General features: G+C 49.1%; 1 protein-coding gene and 2 long non-coding RNA genes across 3 annotated transcripts; 2 read left to right on the plus strand and 1 right to left on the minus strand.

Moving 5' to 3' along the window:
- Window positions 1-9,722: 9,722 nt before the first annotated feature.
- On the minus strand, window positions 9,723-11,352 carry LOC114236422 (uncharacterized). Its single transcript, XR_003622393.2, has 3 exons — window positions 11,218-11,352; window positions 10,213-10,260; window positions 9,723-9,852 (listed from the first exon to the last, which is right to left on the minus strand). It is a non-coding gene; the product is annotated as an uncharacterized LOC114236422 (long non-coding RNA).
- Window positions 11,353-15,385: 4,033 nt separating this feature from the next.
- LOC130709025 (uncharacterized) lies at window positions 15,386-18,099 on the plus strand. Its single transcript, XR_009009439.1, has 3 exons — window positions 15,386-15,474; window positions 16,135-16,155; window positions 18,050-18,099. It is a non-coding gene; the product is annotated as an uncharacterized LOC130709025 (long non-coding RNA).
- Window positions 18,100-18,163: 64 nt separating this feature from the next.
- FCRL6 (Fc receptor like 6) lies at window positions 18,164-27,008 on the plus strand. The gene is made up of 8 exons (XM_028163865.2): window positions 18,164-18,179; window positions 18,735-18,890; window positions 19,078-19,332; window positions 19,743-19,868; window positions 21,370-21,501; window positions 23,237-23,302; window positions 23,910-23,981; window positions 26,539-27,008. Exons 1-8 carry the CDS (start codon window positions 18,164-18,166, stop codon window positions 26,628-26,630), a joined length of 915 nt encoding a protein of 304 aa, XP_028019666.2. The 3' UTR covers window positions 26,631-27,008.

Here is a 27,008-nt window from a genome sequence, read left to right on the forward strand (position 1 = left end):
GATCCACTGGTGTCACATTTTACGTCTTGGGCTGTTGACCCTATTCAAAGGCCTACAGGGGTGGTGACCCCCGGTGCTACATTCAGCCCAGCGGCCCAGTATTTTTCCCTACTGTCCCAAGGCCAAGGGGTACCCTGTGAGTTCAAACTTTCCTCCTCAGTTGCACCCCTGCTCCCCAGCCCTCTCTCCCCTTACCTTTGAACTTGTCTTCTTTTCTCCAAATAGTGGTCAATTTGTCAAATACAGAGGAGCCAAACAGACCAAATGGCATATTCTCCTGTAAGTGGAGGGCATGGTGTGTGTGAAGGAGGGGTAGTGCCAGGGACGCCAAAGACAGCTCCCACCACGGGAACATGCAGGGTCCTCAGAGGCGTCAAGGCTGCTACAAATGCCAGAGCACTCTGGGTCCCAGGCTCTCCTGGCTGGCACTCTCCAGCTGGAGACCTGGAGAATAACAGACCAGCATGGGCGCCCAGAGAGCCCTCTCCCACCCCTCACAGGAGGCTTCAGAGCTCAAGGTGGGACTGGGTGGGGAGGGTGCCCTGGGTCTCCAACTTTGCTCTTCAGTCCCGAGGTCCTGGATCTGGCACATGTATTCAAAACCTTCCAGGACAGTAAGGAGGCTGGAAATACATGGAGAGGTCCAGACCCATTCAGGAGTCAGGCTGCCCCCTTGAGAGCTTAAGAGTGACCCTCAACCCACCCCAACCTACTTCTGCTAATCTGATAACCTGGAAGCCACAAAGGAAGTCAATTGGTGGCGGGAGGTGGGGGGATAGTCAGAAAGGAATTAGGGAAATGCAAATTAGCACAAGAAGATATGATTTGATATACATCAGGTTGGACGCACATATACACCAAATCTCAAGATACCAAGGTTGACGAAGCTAAGGGGAAATGAAAACTCTCAAATTTGCTGGGGGATGTATGAAATGGAACAATAGCCTTGGAGAGTAATATGCCAAGCTCACCTGAAAATTCAGCCACTTCACTTTTATATGTATATTCTGGGCAAAGTCTGCATGTGAGCAACCTAGAAACATGTATGAGGCTGTTCGTTTATTCATTAACTCAACACAAGTTTACTGAGCACCTTCTTTGTGCCAGGCACACTCCTAGAGACTCAAAGGTAAGCATGAACAAAACAAAAATCTCTTGTGAAGTGTGTATGCAGCATTGCTTAAATAGCCAAAACCTGAAAACAACCTAAAAATATATTGTTAGGAGAACTGATAAACACTGAACCAGATATACAGGCATCAACGTAGGTTTTTTTTTTTTTTTTTTTTTTTTTTATAGCTACTTTATTTATTTATTTATTTATTTTTGGCTGTGTTGGGTCTTCAGTTCGTGCGAGGGCTTTCTCTGGTTACGGCAAGTGGGGGCCACTCTTCATCGCGGTGCGGGGACCGCTCTTCATCGCGGTGCGCGGGCCTTTCACTATCGCGGCCCCTCCCGCTGCAGGGCACAGGCTCCAGACGCGCAGGCTCAGTAGCCGTGGCTCACGGGCCCAGCCGCTCCGCGGCATGTGGGATCCTCCCAGACCAGGGCTCGAACCCGTGTCCCCTGCATTAGCAGGCAGATTCTCAACCACTGCGCCACCAGGGAAGCCCTCAACGTAGGTTTATCTTGGAAACAATGTTGTGTGCATAGGAAAGAAACCTGCAGGAGTATTAGGTGCAGAATAGCATTTGTGTAAATAAAAACAAACAATACTGTACATTGTTTATGGATACATACGTTATACAAATAAATGGTTTGGATATCCACCAAACTCAGGATCTTTTTTTTTTTTTTTTTTAAGAGATGGAGCATCTGGGGGGGTTTTTTTGTTTTTTTTGTTTTTAATTTATTTTTTTGGCCGCGTTGGGTCTTGGTTTCTGTGCGAGGGCTTTCTCTAGTTGTGGCAAGCGGGGGGCCACTCTTCATCGTGGTGCGCGGGTCTCTCACTATCGCGGCCTCTCTTGTTGCGGAGCACAGGCTCCAGACGCGCAGGCTCAGTAGTTGTGGCACACGGGCTTAGTTGCTCCGTGACATGTGGGATCTTCCCAGACCAGGGCTCGAACCCGTGTCCCCTGCATTGGCAGGCAGATTCTCAACCACTGCGCCACCAGGGAAGCCCCGAAACTCAGGATCTTAACTGCCACCTGGAAGGCAGGGAGGTGAAATAGGAGAATTTCGAGTGTAACTGGAACGTTTTGTTTCTTGAAAAGAAAACATCTGAAGCAAACATATAGGTTAAAATGTTAGCAGTCTATATTTTGCATGTTAAGCATACAGATGTTTCTTTTAGCAACCTAGGTCCTTTTTTGGTTTTAATTCAAGATGGAGAAGTTTTTGTTTTGTACCGCTTTCAAATTTTGGAAAAGATTTGGAGGAGAGGAGGATTAAGGCCCCCTCTCCCAGCGATCCAGGGGCTGGAGCCTGCCCTAAATGCACCTCTGGGATCTCATCCTCAACAATGACTACCTGCGGAGCCAAGGGACCACGAACTAGCGAAAAGAACTGCGTCCAGCCGCTCTTGGCGCGGCCGCCCAGAATCACAACGAGCTGCGCGGCGCCCCCTGGAGGCCTGACCGAGCTCGGCACCTCTGTAGGTGAGAATAAGGAGCTCCGGAAATGCCCCCTCTGCGGTGGGAGTGGAAACTCTTCAACCGCTTTGAAGAGCAATCTGGGACTATCTAGTAAAGTTGGAGAGGCAAGTACGCTATTATTCAGAAATTCCGATTTTAAGCTTTTACCTTAGAGAAACTCTCAAATATGTGCCCAAGGAGACGTGTACAGATGTTCTTTGCAGCAGTGTTTATGATGGTCAAAAATTGAAAATGGCACCGTTATCGATCTTGAGCAGAATAAGTCAAGTTAGATGTATGTATCCAATGAAATACTATGCCACCGTGAAAATGACAGCTAGAGCCACCTGTGTGAGTGTGGATCCATCTCACAAACCATGCTGAGGACCTGGGTGAGTTACAGAATCCTCCCGCAATAAAACTACTCACATAAAATTTAACTATGCAGACAACGCTATGTATTGTTGATGGATACACACACACGTAAGGAAAGTATAAAAACAACATGGGAATGATAAACACCAAATTCAGGAGTTACTTCTGGGAAAGAAGGGAGGAAAATAGAATCGGGAAGGAATCCAGAGGTGGGGTGTCTTCATTGTGTACTATTTTATTCCTTAAAGAGCGACAAATATCTGAAACAAATATGACATTTTAGAATTAAATAGAGCTGAGTGGTGGGTACCCAGATGTTTCTTATGTTATCTGTTATTCCTTTCTTTCTTTCCTTCTTTCTTTCTTTCTTTCTTTCTTTCTTTCTTTCTTTCTTTCCTTCTCTTTCTTTCTTTTGATAATCAGGTGTACTGAGGTATAATTTACATACAATAAAATTTTACTTTTCTGAATGTTTAATATTATACACACACACACACACACACACCACAGAGAGTGAAGGCACAGGTGAGGTGGGGTCAGAGCCTCTGAGGCAAAGGGAACAGCAGAGGAAGGCTGCATGGAGGGAGGAGCTGTGGTCCTTAGCAGAACTGAAGGATCATCCCCAGCAAGGTGAGAGAAGTGGGTGGTTTCAAAGGAAGCCACAAAGAGAGGTAGGGCTCCCCTGCTGGGCGTTATAAAAAGGGGTTTGTTTTATTCTCAGTGCAATGGAGAGAGACATTGGAAGTTTTAAGCCAAGGAGTGTTTACACCGGGTCTGTTTATCTTCTGTGTAGGTCATATCTCTGTGTGAAATGCATGGGAGGGCAAGAGCAGAGGTGGGGAAAAGAATTAAGAGGCTTTCACAGTAATGAAGGCAAAAGATATCAGGAGATCCACTATAATGGTGGCAGTAAAGCTGGGGAGAATCAGGTGGATTCGAGATATATTTTGGAGAGGAACCAATAGAACTGGGTAATAGATTAGCTGTGAGGAATGACTCTGAAGTTTCTATCTGAGTAGCTAGTGGTGGTGCTTACTGAGATGAGAAAACATAGGAAGGAGGGCAGGGACAGTGGAAGGGTAGCTTGTTCCCAGCAAGGAGAAGGATGAAGGATTTTATTTTGGATAAGTTAAGTCTGAGATATTTGTGAATTACCCCAGTGGAGGAGGAGAGCCAACAGCTGTATATTCCGGGTCGAAGTCTACCAGAGAGGTGGGGTCAGGTCAGGATTTGGTGTTGCTGTCCACTATTTAAAGCCGTAGGACTAGGGAGACAGTGTAACCCGTGAAGAGAAGTGATGGGAAGGGGAGGGGAGGGGACCCAAGGACTGAACTCTGAGGACCCCTACGTTCAATGTCAGGTTGAAGAGGAGGATCCAGCAAACAGACTAAGAAGGAGAGGCCAGAGAGGTAGGAGGATGATCCAGGAGAGGGGGATGAGATGGATGCCAAGAAAGAAAAGTTGCTTCAAGAGGGAAACAGCTCGACTGTTGGAAATGCTGCTGAGTAGCCAGATGATCTGAGGGCAAGGAACGGTCTTTGGGGCTGGCCATACAGGAGTCATTGTGACTGTGACAGAAGCAGGTCAGTGGTGAAGTGGGGGCCGAAGCCAGGTCATCAGAGACTGAGGAGTGGGTAGGGATTGCAGAAGAGGAGACGGGGAGTGTGGGCGACTCTTTTGAGAAGCTTGGCAGTAAAGGGAAGAGAAGCCTGGGTGGAAGCTGAAGGAGATGAAGAAGGCAGAGGGCAAGGTTTGTTTGTTTTGAGATGATATTTGCGCATGTCCACATGCAGATGAAAAGAACCCAGTGGAGAGAGAAATTGGTGGTGGGAGGACCGCACGGAGTGAATGCAGGGAAGACAGGAACGAGAGTGAAATCCAAGCTGCACAGTGAATGCAGCTGAGCCAGGATTCTAACTCAGATCTGTCTGACTCCAAACACCATGCTATTTCCCAGATACTTCATTGCCTCTTTTTAGTTTTTATTTGCTCGCGGGCATCCAATTTCCAGGGTCCAGCGCACTGAATCCTTTACCACCACCTTCTCTAAGTACACAAGTCAACAGTCTTCCCATTTCCATCTGAGTTCTGTGTCTACGCAGGGAACTGGAGGAGAAAATAAGCAAACTGAAGAAAATGAAATCTGACCTATTTTATGCATTCTGGATAAATGCATGAAATAGATTATATTTGACAATGGTAAACAGACAACCTCAAAAACCCAATTTATTGCTTTAATTATATATGCTTTTCTTCCTCAATCTCCAGGGAAGAATATGCCTCCATCCATTTTCAGCCGCTTCTATGGAGACATTCCTCAGTTCTAAGACCGCTTTTGGTGACCACAGGCTTCTAGGCTGCCCTATCTGAAACACAACTGAAAAAAACCGTAACATGCTACTTAGGAAAATATATGCAAGGAGGAATGTCATGGGTATGTATACAATCAAAAGCAAGGAAATACAGATGGGGTGCAGCTGTGATTCAAAGAAACATAGATTAAATGGAAGCCCCCCCCCCCAAAGAAATTGACAATCTCCCATTGCCAGGAAGGAAGGAATAGAGGTACTGAATTATTTGGATACTACGCTAACTCAGAGACAACCAAGCACCTTAGGTAGGGCAATCCCACCCTAAGACCCACTTATTTATGAATAACAGAATGGAAGGGGAGTGAGAGGACCTGAAGAAGGGCAGATCAGGTGACAATTCAGCAGCCCTCCAGCTGGCTGTTACTGGGCATAAGCAGGACCAGTAAGAGGGGAGCCTCTGCTGTATCTCAGTCTCCATCCCACACATGTCTGTTGAACCAGGCATTGAATGCACAGCAAAGAACAAGACGAACTAGCCCCATGCTCTCTGAGAGCTTGCAGTCCTGTGGCGGGAATGCACACAAGAGGCGATTACAATGCCTGCCGGATGGGTGTGCTAAATGCTGAGACAGATGTGTGTGCCCCTCAGCCAGCCTGGGCTGGGGGATGGGGGGTGGTCAGGAAAGAGCTTCCATAGGAATGGTTATGTAAACTGAAATCTAAGACACGACTGGGATTCAGGCAGACTGGCAGTGGGGAAATGATAAACAACAGAAATACAAAGCATGCACACATGCACGATACCAGTTATCCAAAAGGGTCAAAGTATGGGAAAGTTTGGGGCAAATCAGAGTCGTGACACCCAGGTTTTTGACTTGCACAGCAGGTGGTGAGTGGTGATGCCAGCTAACACAGGAAACACCAGAAGAGGACCAGGTTCGAAGGCAGGGCCTGGGTTCAGTCTCGACAGTTGAGCTTATGAAGCCTCTGAGACCTCCACGCAGAGCTCTCTGGTAAGCAGTTTCATATCTTTTTAAAAAAAATTTTATTGGCGTATAGTTGATTTACAATGTTGTGTTAGTTTCAGGCGTACAGCAAAGTGAATCAATTATACGTATACATATATCCCCTCTTTTTAGCTTCTTTTCCCACATAGGCCATTACAGAGTATTGAGTACAGTTCCCTATGCTATACAGTAGGTCCTTATTGGTTATCTATTTTATATATAGTAGTGTGTATATGTCCATCCCAATCTCCCAGTGTATCCCTCCCCCTGCAGTTTCATATCTTAAATGCAAGGTTATGACCTGCATTAGAATGACAGATATGGGAGTCTGCGTTAGAAGTGATCATTTAAACCATGGGCACAGATGAGACTATTGAGTGAGAGACTGTAAAGTGAACAGAGAAAAGGGCCCGGGACTGGGGTCGGAAGAACTTCTTCAAAGACCCTGGAGGAGGGAGCAGAGTCTGCTGAGAGTGGGGAGGAAAACCAGGAGAGGTTTCCTGCTGTCCCGGTGTTTAGGGAAGGAGGGAGTAATCAGCAGTAACAACGTGAGCATGAAATCAAACAGAGTGTGGACAAAACCCCACCCACTGGATATTCTGGAGACATGAAGGAGGCAGAAGCCAAACTGGAGCAGGTTGAGGGGTGATTGAGAGGGGAGCAAATGGAGACTGGGGGATGGCAGAATGCACGTTGGCGCTTCCCAAACCCTTTCACTTTGTGGCACATATAGAAAATTTTTTTTTTAATTTTTTTTGAAAATTTATTTTATTTATTTATTTTTGGCTGTGTTGGGTCTTCGTTGCTGCGCGAGGGCTTTCTCTAGTAGCAGCGAGCAGGGGCTACTCTTCGTTGTGGTGCGTGGGCTTCTCATTGCGGTGGCTTCTCTTGTTGCGGAGCACGGGCTCTAGGCACGCGGGCTTCAGTAGTTGTGGTGCGTAGGCTCAGTAGTTGTGGCGCACAGGCTTAGCTGCTCTGCAGCATGTGGGATCTTCCCGGACCAGGGCTTGAACCCGTGTCCCCTGCATTGGCAGGCAGATTCTTAACCACTGCGCCACCAGGAAATCCCTAGAAAATTATATTTAAATGAAACTTTGGGTAATTGAGCAAGGCTGCTCCCCGCTGGAAGTGTGGCCCCACCCAGCTGCCCTGAGGGCTGAGAAGATCAATTTCTTATAACACCTGTAACCATTGAGATACACCAGTGAGTCTCAGAACACCAGCTGGGAAGCACTGCCATATTCTACTCTTTGAAGTAGAGTGACTGTAAATGGGGCTTATGGTGAGTGTGGAGTCAAGAGAAGGGCTGCTGGAATGGTTTGGCTTGGTTTGGTTTGGTTTGGTTTGAAGACAAAAGAGACTTGAGCATCTTTCAGAAAGATCCAGTTGAGATGGTGTGACCATACTCATGGGAGAGAAAAGTTCATGTAGCATTGGTGGTACAAGGCTCCTAAGAAGATATAAGTGTAGACCCCAAGTTCAGGTGGAAGGATGAATGTACAAGATATTGTGTGCACAAAAGTGTAATCCTCTCCACAATACTAGAAATCAAGGTCATTACTACCTTGTTAGAGATTTAAAATCTGAGATTATGCCACCCCTCCCACCCCCCATCCTCCACTTAGTAGACAGCAGAGCCAGAATTAGAACCCAACTCTTTGACTCCAGAACTCCAATTATACTTTGCCGTACCTTGAAGCTCTTACTATGCTAGGCCTGGAGACACAAAGATAAATTAGACTTGGCTCTTGGCTTTGGGGAGATCACAAACTGGAATTAGAGAAAGACAATAAAACAAATACAATACAGTGTGATGAAATAGGATAATGGAGGCATGGAAAAAAATGGTTTAAAAAGCACAAAGACCATACTGAGTGTATGCCTGTCTCCTCCTAAGCTCCCAGGGGCACAGATGGACTGGGCATTGAGCAAGAGCTAGAAAATAAAAAATAAAGCTTGATGGATAAGTGGGTAGGCGGACAGAGAATGACCTTTCGGTATTAATAAAGACGCTCTCGTTAGGGCAATTGTCCATGTAGCCACAGGGGATCGCTGCAGACCTGACACAGACTTTCCCATTGGCCCTTCCAACTTCTCTCCAGGTCTCTAGGAGGGAGAGGGAAAGAGGTTGACCAGATGCCTCATAGTGCAGCCAGGCCCAGAGCTTCATTCCCAGTCTGGCTCCATCTTCACTGGACTCCTGGTCTGTACAGCTCCTGTCCTAAATTCTAGGCTTTTGATAAATTTCCTCAGTTCTCTCTTTCGAACCTAACTCAGAGAAATGATGTCAAGTCTTTCCTTGGGCCTCCAGTCCCAGCAGGCTTCATGGCTGAGTACCTTTACACAATTTACTTCACCTCTTTGGGCCTTTCCAGTACAAACTAAGGTTGAGAGGAGGGCTCTGGTAGCTCAAGGCTTCCGCACTCTTTTCCTTACAACAGTAGCCAATCAACAAGCACTTCCCACTTGCCAGTCATTATGCTAAGCTTGCAATATTCAACAAGGCATCCACTAGCCACATGTAGCTATTTAAATTGATTTTTATTTTTTAATTTAATTTTTATTTTATATTGGAGTATAGTTGATTTACTAGCTATTTAAATTTCAATTAAGTAAAATTAAAGACAAAATTTCAGTTCCTCAGTCTCACTAGCCAACCACAAGTAGCTACACGTGGCTAGTAACTACTGAAGTGGACAGCCCAGAGAACATCGCTGCCATCGCAGAAAGTTCTAGACAGCATTGTCTAAGTGTCTCTCAAGGTTTTATCTCCTTTAAACTTCCTAACACCCCTATGACGCAGGAGTAATCGTTTGTCCACTTTAGAACTAAGGATTCTGCGGTACAGAGAGGTTAAAAACTTCACCAAGCTCTCAGCAGATGAGTACCCAGAGCAAGGATTTAAGCTCAGGTGGGTGGCTCTGGGGCCCACCATGCTGTCTCCACGCCCAGAGCTGCCCCTAACCCCTGCTCTCTACCCCGCCCTTCCCTCTTACCTCCTAGGGGTGGGGCTGAATCTTCCCATTCCCCAGAAGCCATTGTCCCTTACCACTGCTCCCCTGCCAGCTCACCCTGAGGAATGAGGGCCCCTGGGCTTCAAGCCCCTTCTGGCTGAGAACCCTCCCCACCTCCTTTTAGCCCCTTATTTCCCTTAAAGTATTAGTATGATGGGTTTTAATCCCGCCAGCCCATCCCAGTCTTGATTCAAGGTGAGCCTGGGTCTGGGAAGAATCCTAACCTGGGAGCAGCCCTACTTCCCTCGGGTGACCTTCGTCCCCAAGAAACGATGTGCGGTCAGTTCAGCTCAGAGAGCCAACTTCACTAACACCTCTGAAGGTGCAACCAAATCTTACTCTGCAGGGGTAGAGCGAGAAGTGGGGGAGGCTTCACGCACTCAAGCTGCCGGAACCCAGTGAAAGTGGAAGGAGCCAGGGGCCGAGGCTTCAAGGGTTCTGCCTGCAAAGCACCTCGAGTGCTTGCAAGCTGGACCGTTTGTGGTTGCCCCGTCTCCTACCTTAGCTGTAGTCCACGTTACCCCCTAGACTTGCAGCTGAACAAAGTTAAAGACAACTCAAGTCAGGAGGTCTGTTGGAAAGAGAACAATAGAGGAAAATGTATAAATGTTAACATCTTGAGCTGAGCCAACAAGATATTCGATTCCTACTTTACTTCCTCACTCCTTTTACCTCTCTCCCAATCAGCTGAGTCTCAAAAGAATTGCCTGGCAGTGCCAGATTGGTTTCCCATTTCCACTGAATCAGAGAATCTCGGGCAAGAAAACTTAGAAAATTCACCCTGTCCGTTCCTGCTTTCAGCAGTAAGCACAGCAAATTCCAGACTACAGTATATGAAACTTCTCACCCAAAGACGTCCAGGAGCAACCTTACTGTCAGAAAGTGCTTCCTGGTATGTTACCCACCTCTGCATGCTTCACCTTAAACTCACATGTTCAGTCCTCAGAGGATGTGTGGGTGGGGGAGATGGCTTCCTTCTCTGTTGAGAGACCAGTAGTTTCCAGTTTTTAACCTGTTACAAGTGATGCTGCTATGAACATTCTTGCACCTGTCTTTTGGTGCCCACCCACGTGCATATACGTAGGAGTGAAAATGCTCGGTCATCAGGCATCTATATGTTCAGTTTTAGTAGATTCTGCCACACAGTTCTCCAAAGTGGTTGTACCAATTTATATTCCCTGTGGAAGTGTACGCGAGTTCTAGTTGCTTCACATCCTCACCAGCACTTGGTTGTCTATAGTTTTGGCCATTCTTATGGGGGCTGTGGTGGTATCTCATTTCAGTTTAAGTTTGCATTTCCACGGTGATTTATGAAGTCAAGTTCCTTATCCTGTGTTTATTGGGCGCTTGGATATCTGCTTTTGTAAAGTACCTATCCAAAATATTGCCCATTTTTCTAGTGGGTGGTCTGTCTTTCTCTAATTGACTTGTAGAAATTCTTATATTCTGGATACGAGTCCTTTGTCAGCCATATGTATTGAAAATACCTTGCCACCCTGTGGCTTGCCTGTTCACTCTCCTAATGGTGTCTTTTTAATGAATGGTTCTTCTCAAAATAATAACCTGACAGTCTTAAAGCCTCAGATTCAGAACCTCCAGCCCCATTCTACCCCAACCTCATCAATCCCTGATTCTCTCCTGAGCTGACAGTCCTGTGGACTCTTTTCAGGATTCCACTTCTCTGCCTCATTGCAGTGTCCAGACACATTTATCCTTGAAGAAGAGGGTACCTTGGAGAACTAGAGGTCACTCAGGGTGGGGAGTGGATGATCTTAGTGTTTCTAGAGCTGTGCTACCTTCCAGACTAAGAGATGCTGAGGCCAAGCAAATTCTGGAAGTCTCTGGGTCTTTCCATAGCCCTGTCCCACCCCAGTTCCTAGCATGAGCTTTTTCAAACCACAGAGAGAGCATCCAAAAGTGCTTGCTAGTGGCTTACCTGACTCCTTTATGCTTTACGGTCAAGAAAATTCATTCGTGTAACACTCCTTCTACCAAAGAAGAAATACCAATTTGAGCTTTTGAAGTTTCTTCCCCACTTCCCGTATTTAGATTATCAAGCACTAACACCACCCATGTCAGAGGGGGTCACCCACCCACCCCTGTGCCTGTAGCCTAGATGCTGTCCCTCCCAGTCTCACCCCTGCCTTCAGTCTGCCCCGGGTTCCCTCCTCCACGCCAGGCCAGGCCCCATGCTGCTCTGGACAGTTGCACTGCTCTTTGGTAAGTCACCAAGCGCCAGCATCCTCTTCTGGGCACCAAAGACTGTAAGTCGTTTCTAAGACGCAAAGTTCCTTATTTCACCTTTCCTAGTTCAAGTGGGTTTATGGCTGGAGCTTGAGACAAGTGCGTGCACATGGGCATGCTTGAGAGTGATGGGGATGAGGGTGATGGGCATGGGGACGTAGGGGAGTCTCGGCGTTTCCTATCCCATTTTCCCGGGTCCTTGGAAGGGCAACCCTTCGATGTATCAGAGCTAATTTAAGGAGGCAGAAAATCACATGCTGAGACCCAATGACACTTTTACCCTGTGAAATCGGGTTAAAATATCCATCAGGGCTATCTTGAAAGAAAAACGATATTATAGAAGGGAAGGAGGCTGCCAGAATGTAAGAGAAGAGATCGGGGAAATGGGAAAAAAGCAGTTCTGTGCTTTTCTCTCAGCAACAGGAGCAAAACATGGGGTTTTACAGGGAGATATGTTTCTATGAAGCCTCAGCTTCTTCTTTGAACCAGTCAGCAGTGACTGGGCTTCACACCTGGTCAAGAGGTTTACGCTCTAAGCATCCAAAGCCCCCTTCAAACTGACCATTCCTCTTCTGCCTACATCCTCTCTCTATTGCGGAGGGTGGCGGGGGTGTTCTGGTTTGGGTCTGACTGGTCCATGGGGACCGATATGAAGGTTCAAATCCATTCTTCTGAATCTATACCTCTCTCCTTGCTCTGAGCACCCCGGGGCCAGTCACCCCTGCCAGTGACTGCAGGGACCGGTCTCCAGGCAGAGGATTGTTGTGGGATGGGTTACTCTGCTCCCCCAGGCTCAGCCCAGGCTCAGCTCAGGCTTAGCTCAGGCTCAGCTCAGGCTCAGCTCAGGCTCAGCCCAGGCTCAGCTCAGGCTCAGCTCAGGCTCAGCCCAGGCTCGGCTCAGGCTCAGCTACTGTGCCCTGCTACACTTAAAAGGAACAAGTCTGGGCACATAGTACTTTACAGTTTCTGAGTTGACTAACTTTTTGTTTTAAACTTGGTCCCAGAAGTTTGTTTGTTTTCATTGAACCAGAAAAGCAAAACCATTCCTAAATACACTCGCTTCCTAGACAGAGTTTGTGGGCGTTTATCCCCTGGGAAGAAAATACCTTTTCCACTCAGGGCTCTTCCTTCCCCGACATCACTGTGTTGCCCTGTGTGTTCTATGAATGGCCGTTTGGACAAGTGAGAAGGTCAGTGCTCACGTTAGTTCAGGGACAGGATGGCCTCCTGCCTGGATACACTCCAGAGGAGAGGTTGCCAAGGGCCAATCACTTCCTCGTGAAAGGAACAGCCCTTGGACTTGACTAGATAAAGTCTAAGAGCTTCCCAGCGTGTACCCCAGGATCTGGATGGGAGAGAGCAAAGGAAGAGGGAGGGAGAGTCAGTGACTGGCTGACTAGTGGACAGCGTATGGGGAACCCAGGCAGGACTGAGTCACACCTGATGCTCAGGACCCCAGAAAGCCAGCCTAAGATTCAGACCCCACGGCTAAATGTGTGGGAACGGAGTTACCATAAAGGTAGAGCTGCTATTTCCTTTCAGATGTGGCCAGAGAGACAGAGAAAAAAAAAAACAACACTGAATACCTACTTTGTAGTACATACATTATCTCATCTAACCTTCAGGACGTTATAGGGCAGGGGTTTTTTATCCTTATTAAACAGTTGAGGAAACTGAGGTTCAAAAACGTTTAAGAAACTTGCCTAGAATTACGCTGCTAACAAGAGCAAAATTACCCTGCTAACAATGCAAACCCAAGTTCATATGATGTCAAACCCCGTGCTTTCTCCATTCTACCTCACTACCTCTAGTCTGGGTATAGTTGGATTCTAATCAGGTAAGAGTAGAAAGTCAAATTCATTTAAAGTGCCTGGCAGGACATGGTCACACAATAAATGGTACCTATTATTAGTATTGGCTATCAGGGATTCAAGAGGCTAGAAGCCCTGACATTGAACATGCTGGTACATGGCTGTACACTAAAGATGTATTTAAAGTTTAGGAGATGAACCTTGATCTTCCTCTCAGCTGAGCATTAGCCAGTTTCACTCTCAATACTGGAACCCACCCCCCATGTGCAAACACAGCATCTGTGACACACAACCCTCCCAGCTGCATGGCAACCACAGCTTGGCAAAGCAGCGTGTTCCAATGTGGTAGAACTTGACCGTGACATAGTTCCTCATGTTGAACTGAAACCTGCTTCTCTGACCTAACTTCCGTGAATTAGTTCCACTTCTGCCCCATGGAGTAACAAGTCTCTCCCTTCTTTTAAGCTTAGCCCATCAAGTATTTGAAGACCACTGTGTATCCCTGTGTACTCTCTCTTGTCTTTCTCAGATAAATGTCTCCCAACCCCTCTAATAGGAAATGGTTTCTAGACTCTGTTCATTGTCTTAGTCTGCTTGGTCTTGATGGGCTTTGTCAGTGGGCCAGGAGCTGGGCTTTCTCGTTCCCCCATCGTGGCCTGAGTGCTGAGTTCAGTGGGGCTGCTCCCTGCATCGTTCGCGACTCTGTTGTGCGACTTAGCGTGACAATAGCTCTCAGCTATCTCATCACACTGTCACCTCATCTTCAGCCTGCAGCTCACTGAGGCCCTCGGGTCCTCTTTATAGGAACTGCTGTAGGCAGGTGTCGCCCACTCTGTCCGCAGTTGGCGGCTGTCTTGATTATACACAGTGGTCCGGCAGTCACAACCCCTGTGCCCTGGACAGCAAGTGCCCTGGACAGCAAGTCATCAGGATCTGGGGACACAAGCTCATCTGAAGTGCCTATGCTCCCTGGATGCCTTCTCTCTTGTTATAGGTGTCAGCCCCCTCAACCCTGCCTGTTCATTGCTTTGTAGCTGCAAAATCGTTTTCCAGGGGAGAAGAGAAAGGAAAGGGAGGCATCACTACCCAGTAAGGTCTTACTTAGTCACTCTGAGGTCAGGCCTTCTTTCTGCTTTCAGTTAATGTAGTAACCACCTTCCCAGGCAGAGGGTTGATACAATCTATGTAACTACTCTGTAAGGGAAAAATGACTATTATCATTTCTGTTATACAGACAGAACCAGGAACTGGAGGCTCTTGAACTTTAAGCAACTTGTCCAAGGTCACATAGAAAGAGATGGATTCATGAGTCTAGTCCAGGTCATCTGGTTCCAAAGCCTGCATGCTCTCCACTACACCAAGCTCATAGAAGAAGGTGTGTTTAGACATGGAGGGTGGGGGAAGATGGAAGGATGGAGGGATGGTAAGAAAGAGACTCTGCACACACTGAGAACCTGCAGGTGAGCTGACCCTGACCTGAGTAGGTAGAGAATGTGTCCCAGGTCATGTGGACAGCAAGGGTGACAGCCTATGAATGAACATGCCAAACATCTGCTGAGGGAGGTCTTCACCCACCCCCTCCAAGGCCATTCTTGCATTTCTCAGGGTTCTGCACAGCACCCAACAATGAAGGGCACAGGTAAATGCCTGGGGACCGGCTGGACTGACTGTACTCAGCCCTACACCATTCATCATTTCACCCCTTGCCCCAAAGCCCAGAATACGCTCCACTGCTTTATATCCAACTGTGCCCCTCAGTTTAGGGTCCTCCAGCCCTTGGGCTGATCACACCTGCCTCACCTCATCTGTCATCATTTAGTGCTTTGGCCTCTCTTTCCTGGCCACCTATTCTCCTCAAACATTGGTTCATCTAGAAGCATTAGTGCAATGCATACCAAGTGCAACACCGGTGTGTGATGCGCTGGCCTGCTGGTAGTTCTCTCATCCGTCCGAGCTGCCCGTCCGTGTCCCACGACGTTTTAATGATTACTCCTCCAAGGAAACCTCACCTCCTGCCTCTGATCACTCCCATGCTCTATTCCCCAGAGCTCTGTGGGCAGATGGACCACAGGAATCAGGTCCTGCCTTTGCTGTCTGAGTTCTTCTGTAGGTGTAAATTGGACCCTCAGCACCTTAGTGTAAGAATCTAGTCCTATGTTTTCTATTTTTGTTCCCTGCCCCGCATGAGTGGACACAAAGGAAAGCATTCATGCATCTATTCAGTATATGCTTATTAAACACAGACCATGATCCAGGCACAGGCACTAGGCATAGGTAACACGGCAGTGAACAAGACAGGCAGAGTACCTGCTCCCATGGGGCTTACATTCTAGACAGAGGGAGACAGGTGATAACAAGTAGGCAATTTAATGATAAGATAATTTCAAACGGTGATAAGTGCTCTGATGATAATACAACAGGGTATTGTGATAGTGATGGAGGAGAATTCTTTTGACTGGGGGCCCCCAGCAAGACCTGTTTAAGGAGGTGGCATTTGAACTGAGATAGGGTAAAGGATTCTAGGCAGCAGGTCCACCGTACAAGTTGAGTGGCTGAGTGGCTGGGTGGCTGGATGTCTGGGTGACTGGGTGTTTAGGTGGTTAGCTAGTTGGGTGGCTGGGTGTTGGGTGGCTGGGTGACTGAGCAGTTGGGTGGCTTAGATAGTTATGTGCTTAGGGAGCTGCGTGGTTGACTGGTTGAATGGATGTTAGCACCCATTTATAAGGTGACAGTCCTCCTCCTTGTCAGAAAGTTTTTTCTGCTACTTAATCGAATTCTATCACTTTGTTCTCTTGCAGTTCCCTGTGTTGGGAAAACTGGTGAGTCTTGTCTATGTCTCTTTCATCTCCAAGTGTGTCTCTGGGCCAAAACTTAATGGACAGGGAAAAGTCAGGGCCATTGGGTCCCCCAGAAACATCTTCAGAGCAACACCTGCCTAGGCCTCTTCCTCAGGAGTCCTCACTAATGCCCAAGAAGAGGAGAAACCCAGCACTCTACTCTCTCAGGCTGAGGATAGTTATAGGGTGACTCAAGGCCCAGAAGAATGGCTCTAGGACACCATCCGGGTCCCTTACAAGTAGCAATGGCTTCAGTCTCCTCCTCTCAGTGTGGCTCTGGAGCTCCTGTCATCTCCGTTCATCAAGGCTCTGGACTCCCTTCCATCCCTCTAATGTTCAAAGAAGCAGGCATCTTTCTGTGTGGATATGCCTTCTTTCTCCCTTGGCTACCTTTGCCCATCCTGTTCCACTGAACTCCTGTGTGGATATGCCTTCTTTCTCCCTTGGCTACCTTTGCCCATCCTGTTCCACTGAACTCCTGTGTGGATATGCCTTCTTTCTCCCTTGGCTACCTTTGCCCATCCTGTTCCACTGAACTCCATGGAGCGTCTGTCAAGTAGGTGAAAACTCTGGCCTAGGAACATCTTGACCTCCAAGGACATGTTCTGTGATGCCAGGGAGGGAAATCTAAACCAATACTTAGTGATGCTAGAAAGAGCAGCCAAGGAAGAAAGACCCGTTATTCAGCTATGCTGTGAGCATCGTTACCTAGTCTAGGGGGAGGGGAATGGGTTCTGGGGATCCAGGTGGATCCAGGCAAAGGCAGGATGTTCTGGGGCTCTCCTCAGGGCTCCCTATCTGATTACTCATCATTACTCCCAGGCTCCTGAGGCTGTCTGGGATCAAAGAAGTATGTCCTGGGGCCAGGCCAGCCTGGGATTGCCCTGCAGGTGATGCTGGGTCCCCAGGAGCTCTTTTCTTGTCCATGTCAAGACATAAAATGCATTTTAGAAATGAGGACAGAAATGACAGATCCTGCACCATGACTGTGGTGGAAATGAACCTCACTGCTGGGAGTGCGGATGGAAGCTGGTCCTGGGGAAGCCTGATGAGGGAAGCAGGAGGGAGCGAGCCCAGGCCGTGGCACCTCCCACACCCACCCCTCCAGCTCCTCTCTGGTGGAGAGGGGTGTAGCTACCATCAGAGGTGGACGCTGAAGAAAGAGCTGCACTGGAGTCACCAGAGGAAAAGAAACCAATCTAGGGGAGTGAGAATCTAATAAGGAGGAACGAAGCAGAACAATAGATGGAAGGAATCCAACTTGACTCAGGCTTGTCAAGGTGGCGGAGGAAAATGCAGAATAAAAGGAGACAAGAAGGGGGACTTCCCTGGAGGTCCAGCGGTTAAGACTCTGCACTTCCACTGCAGGGGGCACGGGTTAGATCCCTGGTCACAGCCAAAAAAAAAAAAAAGGAGACAAGGAGGGTAGGAGGGAAGGAGGCCAGAGAGAAGGCACAGGGAGGGGAAGGGAGGGGAGGGGAGGGGAGGGGAGGGGGGAATAGAGGAGAAGGGCAGAGGAAGGAGAGAGGAAGGAAGGGTGCAGGAAAGCAGAAGCCCTGCCCTGGTCTGGCGTGAAGGACCGGGGGCCAGTGACAGCTGTGAAGGAGCTGACCAGGAGCCTCCATCCCGGGGAGGGGTCGGGGGGAGGGCTGCGGGGGAGGCATTAGGCTGGGGGACAGAGGGGGAAAATGGATGAGGGACCTGCAGCTCCAGGGTGACCCTGTTCCTGTGTCTCACAGCCTGGCTGAGCCTCCAAGTCCAGCCAGACCCCGCGTTTGAAGGGGATATCCTGACTCTGCGATGCTGGGGAAGGAGGAACGCAGCACTGTCCCAGGTGAGATTCTACAGAGACAGAAAATTCCTCCTTCTCTCTAAGGACAACCAGCCTCTGTCCATGGGAACAGCAACAGTGAACAGCAGTGGCCGGTACAGCTGCACTGGACAGGTGACATACATCCCATATGTGGGCAGATGAACCTCAAGGACTGTCATGGCTCAAGTCCAAGGTGAGTCACAACTTGGGGGACTGGGGGGAGCAGGGAGGGTGCTGCTCAGGGGTCTGGTCTTACGGGTCAGCAGCGCTCTGGGCAGCGCCCCTCTCTCTGGCTTCCCCTGATGCTGGGCCAATCTGCAGGGCCCTGAGACGTCCAGGATGCTGTCCACATGCCCTGCCCCCCAATGGGGCATGTCTGGAGCCAGGGAAGGGGGGGAAAGATGCCCTGTGGGGGAAGGGAAGAACCAGCCCTGCTGCTGCCCCCCTTGAGACCCTGAGCCAGACCCTTCTCCTCTGGGCACTAGGTGACCTCTAAGGCCCTTCTGTCTCTGGCCTTCTGGGACCCCAGAGGGGCTCGGGGCTGTGGGAGTCAGTTCCGAGCTGGTGTGTGGGATGAGAGGCCAGGTGCTGGGAGACAGTGACCGCACTTCCCACAGGGCGCGGGGCAGGGCCTGGGATGTGCCGAAGCTCAGACCTCACCTCAGACTCCAGGGGCCTCGCTGCCCAGCACTCCCCTCCTGAGCCCCGGGCTGCCTCTTCCCAGAGCCGTCCTGCCTCCTGTGCTGAGAGCCCACCCCTCTCGTGAGCTCCGTGGGGGGAGCCAGAGGTCAGCCCCTCAGCTCCTCTTCTCCTTCCACACGGAGGGCCACACCCTGCAAGACAGGGGCCTGCATCCAGAACTCTGCATCCCAGCAGCCGAGGAGGGAGACTCCGGGCTTTACTGGTGCGAGGCGACCCTTGGGGGTGGCTGGGTCCAGAAGCAGAGTCCCCAGCTGGAGGTCAGGGTGTGGGGTAAGGGGAGGACGGGCAGACACTCCCCAGGGGCCTGGGCAGTGGGCAGTGGGGCCCCCTGGGAATGTGGGGAGGGGTCCCTAAGGGAGGAGCCTGGGGGGTCCCGCTGACCCTTCCAGCTGTGTGCTGCCCCGGTTCCTGCGTCCTGTCCTCTGCTCACCTTGAGACCCACCAGCCGAGTTGTGGAGCTCCTCCCCTCCGATCCTCGTTCTACCTCAGTGGGGACACCCTGCGGAACCACGTGACTCCCCTTGGTGGAGCCGTCTCCTTCCTCTTCCCGGTGACGTCAGAGCAGGATGCTGGGAACCACGCCTGCGAGGCTGAGAACAGTGTCTCCAAAGAGACAAGCAAGCCTGAGACTCTCTCCGTGGAGGGTAGGTCTTGTCTCCCAACTGGGCTGTGAGCCCCAGCAAGCTGGCCAGGGTCAGATCTCACTCCTCTGTGTTCCTCCCGCCATGCCTCCCACAATGCTGGGCCCAGAGCAGGCACGGCATGACTGACTGAGCATGGACCCCGCTTGGACCATCTGTCCACTGAACCTGGCAGGGAAACAATGAAGTCCACAGAGAGTGAGGGGCGCCGTGGAGGGAGGGCCACATGGTCATCCGTGGAATTGCCCATCCATGTTGACATCCTTTGATCCGTCCCTCATTCCCACTGGCAAGGCTCCTTCAGGCCAGGTGGTTCCCACTAATGCCAACCACTCTGCCTCTCCTGTGCCAGTCTGGGGTGCATTTGTGAATTTCATCCTCAACGCTCATGGTCACCCCTACTCACCCCCCAGGGCCTCGGGTCTTATCTGCCCCCACTAGCATCAACTGGCTGGTTCCTTGGCTGCCTGCGAGCCTGCTTGGCATGACGGTCATTGCTGCTGCACTTCTAGGGTATTTCAGACCCTGGAGAAAAACCGGTCAGTAACTCTTTTGGGCTTTCTTGATTGCCGAATCTCTATGCCAGGCACAGCCCAGCCATTGGAAAGCCAGAGCCTGACAGAACCAACTCCTTACTTCTGGGTATTGGGAGGAGGAGGGACTTTTCTTCACACGTCATACAAAGGGGCCCCAGGAGGGACACTTACAGCTTCCAGAACTCACACACACAGACACAGTGTCTCGCACACCCAATCACCCAGAGAGCACACAAACACACTACTGCACACTGGGGCATGAATAAAGGCACAAACAGGAATTCTTACAAGCCAAACGAGGTGTAGGTCAGTGTCCTTCCCATTTGAAAGACAGTCTGTGGCTGTGAATATGACTGAACAAACCCAAGGCCTCCAATTCTCTCCTTAAAGTCAGCAGAGCCCTGGTCTGCTTAGTGGAGGAGAAAGAAGACATGAGAACTCCAGTGCACATGCATGCTCACGCATACACACGTCTGTGCTATGCTGTGCCCTGGGTGAGAGTCCGTGGCTGTTGACTCATCAGGAGGGAAGTGTGGTGGAGAGCACTGGGGAATAGCCCGGTCCCAGCACTGCTATTTACTAGTTCAGTAACCTTGGGCCAGTTCCTTTTAAGTTTCACTAAATGTCTCCCTCTTGGGATGTTGTAAGGTCTGAGTTAATGAGGTGACATCTGTCTCATACCTGATGTATTAGCCTGGCGCTGAGTGGGTGCTCAGCACATTCTCATTCTGGTCTGAGCACATCACCCCGGCAGGTTCCCAAACTGCCTTTGCTCCTGTTATCCATTCTGTAATTCCTCTGATCAGAGTCATAAGAAGTTTCTCTAAAATTCAGATGAGAGAAATTCTATAGGGAGAGAATTCTATAGGGAGAAATAAGTGAAAATAATCAGATAAATGGCATTTCTAGGTCATCTATTGGTTTTGAAATTCCAGACTCTCCTCTTCTTCCTGTCATGGTCATGATAATTAAGTATGAATGTTGGCTTTCAGAGCAATCACCTTGGGTGGCTACACGTTTATTCCAACTCTAACCCTTGTTTGCCTGGGGCCATGTTGAAGGGAATGGCTCCCAGTGCCAAAGCTATTTGGTGCCAGTTTATTCCTAGGGCTTCAAATCCACCTACAGAAGTTCAAATCAACCTACTTCTTCCTCCCTGGGGGCAACATTTTTATTTTCCACTTGCCAAGGGCAAAAGTAATTGTTCTCAGAGACCTCCAGCTAGATTTGCTTATTCAAGTTTGCAGCTCCCTCAGTTAAGGAATTCATGATGAGTTCTGAGAGCTAAGCCGGACTGTTCTGTGAGGAAGACCACCCAGTCCTGCAATCCAATCCAATCTTCCCTGACCATCAGCTGGGATACCTGAAAGCATCTCTCCCCAGCCCTAGACCCACTACCTCACCAGGCACCCCAGTTAGGGCTTGAGCCAGGCTCCGACTTCCTCTCCCCTTTTTGATTTAGCAGCCTTTGTCCATCTAACTTCTCATCTCTCCTTTCCTTTAGTCTTGAGTCTAGATTTCATGAAGGCAGGCCAGAGTTGCTTTAAGGTATACCTGTGCAGTGGGAGAAAGATGGAGCCAGGCCCAGAGTTAGACGAGGAAGCAGCTGGAGTAGGGGACCACGAACTGAAGATCTGTGAGTTCTACCATCTCTGCACCTGTCATAAAGCCAGCCTGGTCTCAATAACATGGGTGTTTCTGCCCACTCACATCTGGGTCAGAGAGTTAAAGGCAAAGCAACACAGTACAGCCATCTCCCTCCCAGGTCCAAACAAGATGGTTAAGGAACAGTCACTGGTGAAAGATCTTCAAGAGGAAGATGCCTTTCACAGGGAACGAAGGAGCATCCCTCTTCATGTGGCGATTTTGCCTCCCCACCCATTCCCACTCCCCTACCCCACCCCCACTGCCAGCCTGGGAGCACCTGAGCTCCATTTTGTTAAGGAACCTGTCTCTCATGAAAATAAGACTCCTGGTGGTGGTCCTAGCATCTCAGAAGCTCAGGGGCACAAAACCTTCCTTAGAATGTCGCTCAGAAAACCACCTTCAGGCCCAATTCCGTAGCCACACAAGAAACACAGTCCAACAGCTTTTTTCTTCATGCCCAGCTTCAGAAGACCCTTAACCATTTCCAGACAGCATATCCATTCCTCAACAAACAAAAATATGCCACCACTGAAGATATTCCACAGACTGTATCTCTGAAGGCAATGTTCAAAACATTTTGACCAATCATGGAATCACTAGGACTAGGATGTGGTCATACAGGAGGTCTACTTCAAAGTAGCAGTTACCTAAGTGTGCAAGTTCTGGTTGTTTGCTTAAAAGTGTTCATTTCACTTCCCACTGTCACACCTCCCATAAAACACAGTTCCATCAAACTCACAGAGCTCTTCATGAATGGAGACTCAGAAACACAGCCTTGACAAATGAGCATTAGAGGCCTCTCTGAGTCTCCACAAATGCCCTCTTGGTTTTACAGGAGGAGCCATGTCCAAAGGTGCTACCTGACGACTCTGATGCTTTCTTGGTGTTAGAGCTAATGAATATTTCTTGGACACCAGGCATGAACCAGGTGTTCTAACATCCACCTGTGACCCAATTCCTATCCCAAGAGCTAATTTTTAAAGTTCTGGAAACGCCTGCTTTCACAGAGGCAGCATGCTAGTGGAGAAAAAGTGTACACACTGGATTAAGATTCTGTCTCCACCACTTTCTGTGTGACCTTGAAAAAGTCACCTCTCCCAACCGTTTTTCAGTCACCTCATCTAAAAAACGGAAATCACAGTATCAACCTTTGTAAGGTGGTTGTGAAGAACATCAGACACTGAAGGTTTAGGTAGGTGGGCTTTTGTGACATCCAGCTCTGTGCTTGTCCCTGGGTTAGGAGGTTTGCTATTAAGTAGATGCCGTATTTGAATTCCCTGGCCCTGTTTCTGGCACATGGTATGTTGTCAAAGTTATTAGCTTTTCCTCCTTCTGAAAAGCAGCCTGACTGGTGGGTCTGGACCCTTTCGATGCAAAGATGTGACCCATCCTTTCTGACCCTGCTTCTTCCCAGTTTGTGATTCCCGTGGAGCCATCCTCCCCTCTGGGGTATTTTTCAAAGGAAACATCCCATAAAAGTTAACCATGTCCAGACCTGTGAATTAACCCTCATTAACAAACCAGCCTCAGACCTCCAGCAACCTCTGCTGGCATTCTTTTCTTTTTTTTTTTTAGTTTAATTTTTTAATTTTTTATACAGTTTTTAAAGGTAATTTTATACAATTTTTAAAGGTAACTGACATTCTTTCTCTCAGCCTCTCTGTCCCCACTGTCCAGTCTGCTCTCTGAGGGCGCTCAGTGAATTGTGCCTTTGCATCTCCTAGGGCCCCTTCCACCCCGGAATCTGCCCCCCGCCCCAGGTGGAGAGGAACACCCACTGTATGTCAATGGTAAGGACTTGCAGTAGCACCAGTGTCTGTCCATAAAGGCAGAGAAAGGCCTCTTAAGGGAGTCATGAGAAAGAAGGCCTCATGAGCCCGAGTCTCAGGAATCAGAGTCATCTGGGGAAGGAAACAGATGGCTTCTGGGGAGAGCTTAAGGAGCCAGTGCATGGAGCTGGTGGTGGGAGAGGGAAGCAGGAAGGGATCCCAGCCCCCAAGAGGGAGGTTTAGACCAAGGGTTAGCAAATTTGACCATGGGTCAAATCTGGTCCACCAAGTATTTTTGTAAAGAACATTGTGTATGTATCGTGTGTGGCTGCTATCACACTACAGAGCCAGGTATTTGCAAAACCTAAAATATTCACTACCTTTTTTACAGAAAAAGATTGTGCCAACCTCTAGTTTAAACAATGTCAGGGCTGGGGAAGCTGCTAGAATCTGCTGCAGGGGTCAGGCACCTCCTGCCAAGATGGATATCCCACATTAATAACTGCTTCCCACTGCCAGTTATCACCATAACAGCCCCTGATCAGCTTCCCCCCATAAGTGCTTCTGGGTCTTGAGGTGGGAGAGCAGGTGGGTCCTATTCAAGCTGCAGCTGCATTCCTTCTTTCAGTTCATTGCCAGAATGAGAACGATGAAGGGGTTATCTACTCTGTGGTACGTACGATCCCAAAGGAGAGTGAAGGTGAGTGATCTCGGGTCAAACTTGACATCTTTGCTAATGTAAAGGGGAAGTTTGGGGCCTAGGGTGAGGTATCACTACCGCCATCATCACCATGACAACTGTCATCACCCTGACCACCATCATCACCCTGACTGCCATCATCACCCTGACCACCAGCATCACCATGACCGCCATCACCACCCTGACCACAGCCACCTTCACCACCACCACCATCATCTCCTCCTTCACTACCACCATCACCACAAACACCACTATGTCCACCATAATCACCATCATCTACATCATCTCCACCACACCTCCACTGTTACCATCCCAACTAGGGAATTTTTTTTTTTTGCCCTTTTCTGAGCATTGTGGAGCAACAAAGGAAAAAAGGAAAAAGAATGATACAGTTTGTCTTTGACCCTGAGTGTAAGTCTAAACAGGACAGTTTCAGCTCTAAGAGGGAGCCATAAAGACCATGAACCCCGGCCACAGATACCAGAGTCAAGATGGCAGGCATGGGGAAGGCTAGTCCACTCTCTAACAGACAAACAGGCAACGTGGAATCATGGGAGGAGTGTGGGTTTCTGAGTCAGTCAGAATTGAGTTCAAAACTTGATTCTATGTACTCACTGTGCGCCTGTGGGCAAGTTATTTAAGCTCTCTGAGCCTAACCTATAAGGTGTAGATAATGCCTACTTTGTAAGATTATTATAAATGGCTAGGAATAGAACCTGGGTTCTAGAAACAATAAGGATTGTCTGGTATGCAATAGGTGTTTAAAAATAGGGAGCTTGGGCTTCCCTGGTGGCTCAGTGGTTGAGAATCTGCCTGCCAATGCAGGGGACACGGGTTCGAGCCCTGGTCTGGAAGGATCCCACATGCTGCGGAGCAACTAAGCCCGTGAACCACAACTACTGAGCCTGCGCGTCTGGAGCCTGTGCTCCGCAACGGGAGAGGCCGCGACAGTGAGAGGCCCGCGCACCACGATGAAGAGTGGCCCCCGCTCGCCGCAACTGGAGAAAGCCCTCGCACAGAAATGAAGACCCAACACAGCCATAAATAAATAAATAAATAAATAAATTTAAAAAAATAAAAAATAAAAATAAATAAGAAAATAAAAATAAAAATAGGGAGCTTGTTTTATGTCTCACCTGTGCTGAGATTTCAATTCCTGGTCTGTAAAATGGATTTGAGTCAGTCTAGGGACTCCGCTCCCACCCATAAAGGGCACTAGGGAAAGTGGACGGCCAAGAAGTCTCTTGGATTCAGGGCAGTTCTCCCAGGACCTGACCGGTAGCTGGCCAGAGCATTGCCAAGCAGATGGGAAAGCACACGTGGGCCCAGTTCCTTCCTGAGAAGGGTTACAATGAGGACTTAAACATAAGAAAGGAAAAAAGAAGCCAACCTCAGACTCTATGGTTTTCATTAGCAAAATAAGGAAAATAAGAAAATGTGATCCTTTTAACCCTAGCAGGCAACAGGGTGAAGGCATGATTCGGGGCAGGGGTGGGGTCTGGGACAGTCTGCTTCCAGCTCAAGCTCTGAGCAGGCTTTCCCTGTTGGGTGGGTGCAGGGATCTGAAACCCAAAGTAAGGAGAGCTGTTATGTTCCAAGATGCATAGAAGAGAGGATACTGGATCTTTTATCAGTGGGAGAATGCTTCACATGCACAAAGATTCAATGTTTGCCTACGGTTCCACTTCTTATGGAAGTGACTGTGGAGAGTTATTCACCTCGCTGAGCCTCAGTTTTCTTTCTTTCTTTTTTTTTTTTTAAAATTCATTTATTTATTTATTTATTTTTGGCTGTGTTGGGTCTTCATTTCTGTGCGAGGGCTTTCTCTAGTTGCAGCAAGCGGGGGCCACTCTTCATCGCGGTGCGCGGGCCTCTCACTATCGCGGCCTCTCTTGTTGCGGAGCACAGGCTCCAGACGCGCAGGCTCAGTAGTTGTGGCTCACAGGCCCAGTTGCTCCGTGGCATGTGGGATCCTCCCAGACCAGGGCTCGAACCCGTGTCCCCTGCATTGGCAGGCAGACTCTCAACCACTGCGCCACCAGGGAAGCCCGAGCCTCAGTTTTTTCATCCCACTGTGAGAAGGAATCAATACCCCCTACTTGGCAAGACTGATGTGAGATTAGATATACAGAATTATACTGCTGTTAGCTGTATACTAGATAGATCAGCTATATAATTTTCACACCTAAATGGTTGCCTGGTGCAGAGTGGATGTCTAATGGAGGAGTTATTCTAGAAGTATCTTGGGCACCTTCTTGTCTCTTGCTTCACACTGTAATCCTGCAAGGCAGTCACTGTCAACACCACCACCCTTTCCTGGTTGAAGCAGCTGAGACTCAGAGGCCAAGTGACTGGCCTCCGGTCACACAGCTGGGGTCTCCTGATTCCCAGGCCCACCTGCTTTCAGATGGAGGGTGAGGAGCCCTGAGGTGTAAAAGGGGGAGCAGCCCCCGACCCTGGCCGGCCCGTGCTCTCTGTAGGAAGGTGCCACGAGGAGGTGGGGAGGGGGCACCCCGTGAACCCAGTGCCCTAACCTTAGTGCTACTCTTCCCCACAGCCAGGCCTGCACAGTCAGCCCAGCGGGAAAAGGTGAGATGGGACCCCTGCTCTTTTCTCATTCTCTGTGTGACATCTGCTCCCTCACCCTGACCTGACTCTCCCACGGGACATTTCTGTCATCTCCGCTGAGGTGAGACGCCCTCAGCTCAGTGAGGTTCCAGCCAAGGGGCTGAATAGAGGAAGCAGGACCCAGCAAGATCCCATTGGTGACTGCGAGGAGGTCCTCGGCTAGTGATGGCATCTCCTCCCCCCAACACACACACCCATCCGCAGCCCCCAGCGCTCCCCAGGAGGCCAGGGGACCCCAGCCTCTTCTGTGGTCCTCCAGTTCCCCAGCCCAGCAGCCAGAACCCCCCCACCGTTTGTGGAGCACGTCAGAAAACTCTGTTACCCCTTACATGTTTAAAAAGATACATGGTTGTAGAATCTATTTGTTAATAAAGGTGTATCAATTTGTTTCATATTGTT

This window comes from Balaenoptera acutorostrata, chromosome 1 (genome assembly GCF_949987535.1).
Source record: "Balaenoptera acutorostrata chromosome 1, mBalAcu1.1, whole genome shotgun sequence".
Taxonomy (NCBI): Eukaryota; Metazoa; Chordata; class Mammalia; order Artiodactyla; family Balaenopteridae; genus Balaenoptera; species Balaenoptera acutorostrata.